General features: G+C 37.4%; 1 protein-coding gene across 2 annotated transcripts in view; it reads right to left on the bottom strand.

Moving 5' to 3' along the window:
- Positions 1–67: 67 nt before the first annotated feature.
- cyth3a (cytohesin 3a) overlaps positions 68–9733 on the bottom strand; it is a 55624-nt gene continuing 45958 nt past the window's right edge. For both annotated transcript variants that reach the window (XM_061967466.2, XM_061967467.2), the window contains exons 11-13: positions 4471–4542; positions 4239–4393; positions 68–1222 (exon numbers count right to left, since the gene is read on the bottom strand). In XM_061967466.2, coding sequence (XP_061823450.1) covers positions 1150–1222; positions 4239–4393; positions 4471–4542 — 300 coding nt within the window. In that variant the 3' untranslated portion in view covers positions 68–1149. The remainder of the gene's footprint in view (positions 1223–4238; positions 4394–4470; positions 4543–9733) is intronic.

The following is a 9733-nucleotide window of genomic DNA, read 5'->3' as shown; positions in this document are numbered from 1 at the left end:
CCTTTAATTTAGCATGTCAGCATTTATACATTGTACAAGGTAAATGCCTTAAAATACATTTGGTAATGTCAGAAATTGGACTGTTGTCTTTTGACTTGTGTGAAAACTGCACTGAAAAACGGGTTAAGAAAGAACTATTTAGCAGGTTAAGAAAAGTTTACTTTTTTTTTTTTTTTTACAAGAGATTGTAGTTCAACAACCTTGTGTACAAGGTGAATAAGCACTTACAATGAATGAGAGTTCAGAATTTTCTGTCCATAGGTTTAGTTATTTTACAATTTATTTATTTTTTCAGAAAAATCTCATAAGTTTATGAAATAACCAAAGAACTGCGCTGAGCAGTCAAATCATTTTTGCATTTTTACTATATCGCTAAAAAATAACTTACAGATACAATATGTATTTTGAGGCATATGTGCCTCTGTGGTTGTGAAAGTGTATTGTCAAATGACCATAAAAGGATCGACAAACTACGTAAAAGAACAAGGGGAGAAAAGAACTATGTACATCATTTTCATGCAGACTGTAAACTGGTGATTTTGTTAAAATAAATTGCCAAGTAATTATCAGGAAAAGATGAATCTTCCTAAAATGTGTCTGATTGGAATTGCTACTTCATTACCAAATAATAGTGCAAAAGTTCTAATTTGCTAACCAATTTTCCAACAATATCATAAAAGATTAGGAGTAGATCGGTGTGTTTTGCATAAACAAATCAGACCAGCTGATTACTGTACTTCGACTGAGGCTTCTTATGGGTTCATAGCTGTAGTTCCTTATAAATCCCACCAGAGGGCTCTATTAGATGGAGTTCTTTAAAAGTCCAACAGAGGGCTCTCTTAGATGGAGTTCTTTATAAGTCCACCAGAGGGCTCTATTAGATGTAGTTCTTTATAAGTCCACCAGAGGGCTCTATTAGATGTAGTTCTTTATAAGTCCAACAGAGGGCGCCACCCGCACATGAAATGCAAAAAAAGTGGTTCCATCCTCATTCCTCTCTTTTGCTGGTTCCCATCAACATGTAAAAGTGTATATATTTAAATCTACAACTGTTCACGGGTGAGAGAGATTTTAAGGAGGTCCCACGTAGAAAAGTCACTCAATACACAAGATTTCAGTGGCAGTGATGCAACTGGAGGTTTTCTTTGGCTACTTCTTATTGGCTATCCTCCTCTTCCTAGTGGCCAACATGTCGTAGAAAGGATCCCTGCTGATGCTGGCTCTGCGAAGACAAGAGGTAAGAGTTAGTGCACAATCTCACCCTATGAATAATGGCGCCTTTGCATAAATAATACATACACAATTGAGTAGTGAGTTTATGTGTGCGTGTTACTAAAGGATGCACCATTAAAGGGCAATGCACTGGTTTACATTTTAAGTGGGTTGTTGCGGTATTCAGGAACAGGCTGTGTTTACATTAGGGTATGGGTCCTTAAAAACTGGATTCACATCTGAATCCCGATTCCAATTCATAATTTTCAGAAATCTAAATAAAACAATTTAAAGACGACAATAAAAAGACGTTTTTTATGCAATCTCCGTGCTTATTCGTTAAAGCCATGAGAGCTTTTGTAACCTGTTTTAAAAAGGTTTTACCGTTTTTATACCAAAAAATATTTTGCAAAAATCAGTTTGAATCAAGAATCGATTCTGAATGCAACCGAATCATTGATTGTTGTAAGATTCACATCCCTATTATCATTTTACACCAAATAACATATTGCGAGAATTGGCTTGAATCGAGAATGATTTTGAATTAAGAATGAATGCAGAATTGAATTGTCACCCAAAGATATGGAATCAAATCGAGAGTTGTTGCAAGATTCACATCTATTATATATATATATATATATATATATATATATATATATATATATATATATATATATATATATATATATATGTATGTGTGGGGAAAAAAAATCACAAGACTATTTCATCTCTACAGGCCTGTTTCATGAGGGGGGTACCCTCAATCATCAGGAGATTTTAATGGGAGCATTCGCATTCCATGGTTTATATAGGGCACAGAGTGGGTGGGTACAGGCTGGCTTAGGGGCGTGGTGATTGGCTCATGTGTTACCTAGGAGGTGTTTCCGTCTATGGCGGCATGCTGTTACAATTTCGCTGCGCTTGTTGAGGGATGACAGGTCTGGACGGTAAATAATAAACAGTTTCTCTTTCTAGCATAGGTTGCATCTTTTATTACCACTATTGTAAGGTGTGCTGGATGCAAGAATTTGCCATGTTATTGAATATTCAACATTATTGTCTTTGAGGTCCCAAATGTGTTTGCTGAGTTCTGTGGTATTTCGCAGGTTTTTGTTCCTGAAAGAAGCCTTGTGATTGTTCCATCTGGTTTTGAATTCTCCCTCGGTTAATCCTACATATGTGTCGGATGTGTTAATGTCCTTGCGTATTACCTTAGATATATATATATATATATATATATATATATATATATTTTTTTTTTTTTTTTTTTTTTTTTTAAATATAATATATTGCGAGAATCTGTTTGAATCAAGAATCATGTTGAAGTGAGAATCGATTCTGAATCGAACTGTCACCCCAGGAGTCGAAACCAAATCAAACCAGGTGTTATTGTATAGATTCACAGCCATATTATAGTTTTCATTCCAAATAACATATTTCGAAATTCGGTTTGAATCGATTCTCAATTGAATCATGATCTGCTAGAGTCACATCCCTACGATAGTTTTTATACCACATAACATATTTTGAGGAATCAGTTTGAATCAAGAGTCAATTCTGAATTGATTTGTCATCCAAATATTCCAAATCAAATTGTGATTTGTTGTGAAATTCACATACCTATTATAATTTTTATACCAAACAACATATTGCAAGAATCTAATTTAATCGGGACTCGTGTTCAATCGAGAATCGATTCTGAATCGAATCGTCACCCAAAGAATTGGGATCGACTCGTGAGTTGTTGTAAAATTCACATCCCCAATATAATTTTTATACCAAATATCATATTTCCAAAATCGGTTTGAATCAAGAATCGTGTTGAATCGAGAATGGATTCTGAATCGTATCGGAATCAAATCGTGAGCTGTTGTAAGATTCACATTCCTATAACAATGTTTATAGCAAATAATATAATGCGAGAATCGGTTTGAATCAAGAATCGTGTTGAATCAAGAATTCTAAATCGAATCGCCAATCAAATCATGGGTTGTCGTAAGCTCCGCACATAATTTTTAGACCAAATAAAATATTTGGCGAATTGGTTTGAATCAAGAATCGATTTTGAATCAAATTGCATCCCAAAGATTCGGAATCAAATTGTGAGTTATTGTAAAATTCACATCCCTATTTTAATTTTTATAGCAAACAATACATTGCGATAATCTATTTGAATCAAGACTCCTGTTGATTTCAGAATCGATTCTGAATCACATCATCACCCAAAGGATTGGGATCAAATTGTGAGTTGTTGTAAGCTTCACATCAGCCTTGTATTTTTTGTACCAAAACACATGTTGCGAGAATCAGTTTGAATCGAGAACCGTGTTGAATCGAGAATCGATTTCAAATCGAATCAGAATCGAATTGAATCAAAGGTAGGATTCACATCCTTATTCTAATTTTAATAGCAAATAACATGTTGCGAGAATCGTGTTGAATCAAGAATCAATTTTTAATCAAATCGTCATAGGAATCAGAATCAAATTGAGTCGTGAGTTATAGTAAGATTCACTTCCATATGGATTTTCTTTATGGACATTAGAATTCATCATGTTTGCCAGTGGAGGTGCAGCTGAGAGGTGTGCTGACCTATGACCTCCTTGCACTTGTATTATAAGTAGCAGGCATACAGGGCAAATCACAGGACTTACAGTGTGTGTGTGTGTGTGTACGCGTGCGTGTGTATGTGAATGTGTTTGTGTGTTTGTAATCAAAGGGAAGTGTGCTTATCCAGCAGAGCGCCCTGGTTTGTTATCTATGTGAAAGTGTGAGAAACAGACTCCTGTTTGGTCACCAGTGTGTGTGTGTGTGTGTGTGTGTGTGTGTGTGTGCCTTCCGCAGTGTGTTTATGTTGGATATTCCTAACCTACACACTACGTGCAAGAGTGTGTGTCTCGCAGTCAAGGTCAGCCATGAGAACCTGACACGTGGGGATGTGGCTTAAGTGCACACACACACACACACACACACACACACAGACCCTTCAAGTGTAAATGGATCTATACGCAAACAGCCCCACTCACTTGATGGATTTGATCCATTCCTCCTTCTCCTCTTGCGTGGGGGCCGATATCCTGTAAACAACATGGTTGCCCTCCACCACTCGTCCGTCCGCTTCGGTTTTGCAGGCCTTGATCACCTGACCTTTGTGGTTGGGGTTGTAGAGCTCGAAACAGTTCTAGAGAGACACCACAGTGTGAAAAAACTACCCACAGACACTCAATAAGAAGATGCGTGTAAATTGTGTGTGCTTACAGGTTTTCTAGGCTCCTCCACCTCTCGGATACTGAGGTTCTCCAGGGGAATAATCCCACGTGGTTCTTTGTCCTGGAAAGAAACATCAACCAGACACTTACAGTATATGTGCATGCATGTACATATATAACAACTTTACAGTCATCTTTCAATAAATGTCTCAAAATTAATTATGACACAGTTTAATATTAGTTTAAAAAATTAATTAATATGCCATAAACCTCTATTAATGTCAGTTTTATGACATTTGCAAAATTTAATTTAGGTAAAGTCCATTATAAATGGGGGTCATTGTTTGACAATGTCTCTACAATTGATTAATAATAGTGCCATCAGGGTGCTCCAACATCCATCCATCTTCTACCGCTTGTCCCTTTTGAGGTGGCGGGGTGGCTGGCGTAAGGCGGGGTACACCCTGGACAAGTCACCACCTCATCGCAGGGCCAACACAGATAGACAGACAACATTCACACTCACATTCACACACTAGGGACCATTTAGTGTTGCCAATCAACCTATCCCCAGGTGCATGTCTTTGGAGGTGGGAGGAAGCCGGAGTACCCGGAGGGGACCCACGCAGTCACAGGGAGAACATGCAAACTCCACACAGAAAGACCCCGAGCCCGGGAATCGAACTCAGGAACTTCTTATTGTGAGGCACAATCACTACCCACTGTATCGCCGTGCGTTGCGCCATCAATCATCAAAAAATATGAATAGTAGAGATGTCCGATAATATCAGCCTGCCGATATTATTGGCCGATAAATGCGTTAAAATGTAATATCGGAAATTATCGGTATCGTTTTTTTTATTATCAGTATCGTTTTTTGTTTCGTTTTGTTTTGTTTTTTTGTTTTGTTTTTTAATTAAATCAACATGAAAAACACAAGATACACTTACAACTAGTGCACCAACCCAAAAAACCTCCCTCACCCATTCACACTCATTCACACAAAAGGGTTGTTTCTTTCTGTTATTAATATTCTGGTTCCTACATTATATATCAATATATATCAATACAGTCTGCAGGGATACAGTCCGTAAGCACACATGATTGTGCGTGCTGCTGGTCCACTAATAGTACTAACCTTTAACAGTTCATTTTACTCATTTTCATTAATTACTAGTTTCAATGTAACTGTTTTTATATTGTTTTACTTTCTTTTTTATTCAAGAAAATGTTTTTAATTTATTTATCTTATTTTATTTTATTAATTTTTTTTTAAAGTACCTTATCTTCACCATACCTGGTTGTCCAAATTAGGCATAATAGTGTTAATTCCACGACTGTATACAGGTAAAAGCCAGTAAATTAGAATATTTTGAAAAACTTGATTTATTTCAGTAATTGCATTCAAAAGGTGTAACTTGTACATTATATTTATTCATTGCACACAGACTGATGCATTCAAATGTTTATTTCATTTAATTTTGATGATTTGAAGTGGCAACAAATGAAAATCCAAAATTCCGTGTGTCACAAAATTAGAATATTACTTAAGGCTAATACAAAAAAGGGATTTTTAGAAATGTTGGCCAACTGAAAAGTATGAAAATGAAAAATATGAGCATGTACAATACTCAATACTTGGTTGGAGCTCCTTTTGCCTCAATTACTGCATTAATGCGGCGTGGCATGGAGTCGATGAGTTTCTGGCACTGCTCAGGTGTTATGAGAGCCCAGGTTGCTCTGATAGTGGCCTTCAACTCTTCTGCGTTTTTGGGTCTGGCATTCTGCATCTTCCTTTTCACAATACCCCACAGATTTTCTATGGGGCTAAGGTCAGGGGAGTTGGCGGGCCAATTTAGAACAGAAATACCATGGTCCGTAAACCAGGCACGGGTAGATTTTGCGCTGTGTGCAGGCGCCAAGTCCTGTTGGAACTTGAAATCTCCATCTCCATAGAGCAGGTCAGCAGCAGGAAGCATGAAGTGCTCTAAAACTTGCTGGTAGACGGCTGCGTTGACCCTGGATCTCAGGAAACAGAGTGGACCGACACCAGCAGATGACATGGCACCCCAAACCATCACCCAACCATGCAAATTTTGCATTTCCTTTGGAAATCGAGGTCCCAGAGTCTGGAGGAAGACAGGAGAGGCACAGGATCCACGTTGCCTGAAGTCTAGTGTAAAGTTTCCACCATCAGTGATGGTTTGGGGTGCCATGTCATCTGCTGGTGTCGGTCCACTCTGTTTCCTGAGATCCAGGGTCAACGCAGCCGTCTACCAGCAAGTTTTAGAGCACTTCATGCTTCCTGCTGCTGACCTGCTGTATGGAGATGGAGATTTCAAGTTCCAACAGGACTTGGCGCCTGCACACAGCGCAAAATCTACCCGCGCCTGGTTTACGGACCATGGTATTTCTGTTCTAAATTGGCCCGCCAACTCCCCTGACCTTAGCCCCATAGAAAATCTGTGGGGTATTGTGAAAAGGAAGATGCAGAATGCCAGACCCAAAAACGCAGAAGAGTTGAAGGCCACTATCAGAGCAACCTGGGCTCTCATAACACCTGAGCAGTGCCAGAAACTCATCGACTCCATGCCACGCCGCATTAACGCAGTAATTGAGGCAAAAGGAGCTCCAACCAAGTATTGAGTATTGTACATGCTCATATTTTTCATTTTCATACTTTTCAGTTGGCCAACATTTCTAAAAATCCCTTTTTTGTATTAGCCTTAAGTAATATTCTAATTTTGTGACACACGGAATTTTGGATTTTCATTTGTTGCCACTTCAAATCATCAAAATTAAATGAAATAAACATTTGAATGCATCAGTCTGTGTGCAATGAATAAATATAATGTACAAGTTACACCTTTTGAATGCAATTACTGAAATAAATCAAGTTTTTCAAAATATTCTAATTTACTGGCTTTTACCTGTATATCGGTTGATATCGGTATCGGTTGATATCGGTATCGGTAATTAAAGAGTTGGACAATATCGGAATATCGGATATCGGCAAAAAGCCATTATCGGACATCCCTAATGAATAGGTTAAAAAATTAAAAAATAAAAACTATGAACAATAAAAACATTTTTACATTATAATACTATTACATAACAAATACAAAATATTGAATTAGCTATATCTAAAATGTTTTTTATTGTCAATTATCTATGAACAATCCATAAAAAAAGTGTCCAACTATGCAAACGATGAGACCACTGTTATTCTTAAAATGATCTTTTATGAAGTAAACCTTTTAAATGGATATTGAATTATTGTTAATGTCTAGACGCTTTATATATATAAAAAACAACCTTACTAATCAAATCGAGTAATCCCTCCATCCATCCATTTTCTACCGCCTGTCCCTCTCTAGGGTCACGGCGGGGGGTGCTGGAGCCTATCCCAGCTGCACTTGGGTGAAAGGCGGGGTATGTTTTGAAAAATGTCTCTACAATCATAAAAAAAAAAGATGTGCTGTACAAATGATAGCACCACAATTGCTAAAAAAAAAAAAATAAGTAAAAAAAAATTGAATTCAAGTAAAAATTACAACAAAAAATATTAAATAAAATATAGAAAACAAAACTGATTAATGGTGGTGCCATTTGGGTGCTCTGAAAATCATCAGAAAAAGTCGATATAAATAGGAATGTATTTAAAAAATAAAAACTATGAACAATAACAAAAATGTAAATATAATTGACAAATTGACAAAAAAAATAAAAAATAAAAAAAATAAACACTTACTTAACAATATAACAAATGTTTAATTACATTTACTTTTTTTAAAAGTCATCATCAATCACCTTTGAACCATCCATAAAAAAACCTAATCCACAATACAAACTATTTCCCAACCACAGTACATGATATCATTATATACACTCATGTGAAATAGGACCATTACTAATTCCACACCTCTTCAATGTTTCTCCCACTAAAAGACTGAACTTTGTGGATACCACCAAACTACTATCTACCGTGCATTAAACATCACCTTATGCTTGAACCTGCACGTTGGATTTGCCCACCGAGGTGTGAGATGTTCAACCTGGTCACTTAGCGGACAGCACCTTAGGGAGACGTAACCATACACTCGCCACCCTCCTGCTATTGAACCATTATGTCTACAGGGCCAGATGTGTGTGTGTGTGAGTGTGTGTGTGTGTGTGTGTGTGTGTGTGTGTGTGTGTGTGTGTGTGTGTGTGTAAAGGGGCGGGGGGGGGACATCCTTCATGTCATTTCACTACTAATGAGGGGGCACTGCAAGGGGAAAGAAAATGCCCGAGGAAGAATGCTCACAGCTGGAGGAGAGAGTGTGTGTCTACACTAATGTTTGCAGACATGTACAGTGTGTGTGTGTGTGTGTATGTGTGTGTGTGTGTGTGTGTGTATGCGTGCATAAGGGGGATGGGGTTGTTCTCACAATGTTGGGGATGAAGTGACATCTAACGGGGCGGGGGGGGGGGGGGGGGGGGTACTTTGCACGGCCCGGGCCAGATGTGTGGCGTGCGTATAGTTTGCAGATGTTTCCCATGAGGATTCATGTTCGTTGCTGGCGTGAGGTTCATGTAGGTCAAAAGCGCGGTGGGGGGAGCGGATGAGGGGTTCAGTTAAAGAGGTGAAGACCTTGTGAATTTTTTTTTTTTTTTAAAGCTGCATGAGCTCTCTGTCTGAATTAGGGATGTCCGATAATGGCTTTTTTGCCGATATCCGATATTCCAGTATTGTCCAACTCTTTAATCACTGATACCGATATCAACCGATATATACAGTCGTGCAATTAACACATTCTTATGCCTAATTTGGACAACCAGGTATGGTGAAGATAAGGTACTTTAAAAAAAAAAAAATAAGATAAATAAATTAAAAACATTTTCTTGAATAAAAAAGAAAGTAAAACAATATAAAAACAGTTACATTGAAACTAGTAATTAATGAAAATGAGTAAAATGAACTGTTAAAGGTTAGTACTATTAGTGGACCAGCAGCACGTACAATCATGTGTGCTTACGGACTGTATCCCTGCAGACTGTATTGATATATATTGATATATAATGTAGGAACCAGAATATTAATAACAGAAAGAAACAACCCTTTTGTGTGAATGAGTGTAAATGGGGGAGGGAGGTTTTTTGGGTTGGTGCACTAATTGTAAGTGTATCTTGTGTTTTTCATGTTGATTTAATAAAAAAAAAAAAATTTACGATACCGATAATAAAAAAAACGATACCGATAATTTTCGATATTACATTTCAACGCATTTATCGGACATCTCTAGTCTGAATAGTTTTCAACTAATCCTGTT

This window comes from Nerophis lumbriciformis, linkage group LG11, assembly GCF_033978685.3.
Source record: "Nerophis lumbriciformis linkage group LG11, RoL_Nlum_v2.1, whole genome shotgun sequence".
NCBI classification, from domain to species: Eukaryota; Metazoa; Chordata; class Actinopteri; order Syngnathiformes; family Syngnathidae; genus Nerophis; species Nerophis lumbriciformis.
Note: the sequence above shows the minus strand (reverse complement) of the source record. Positions and strands in the feature narration are given on the sequence as shown.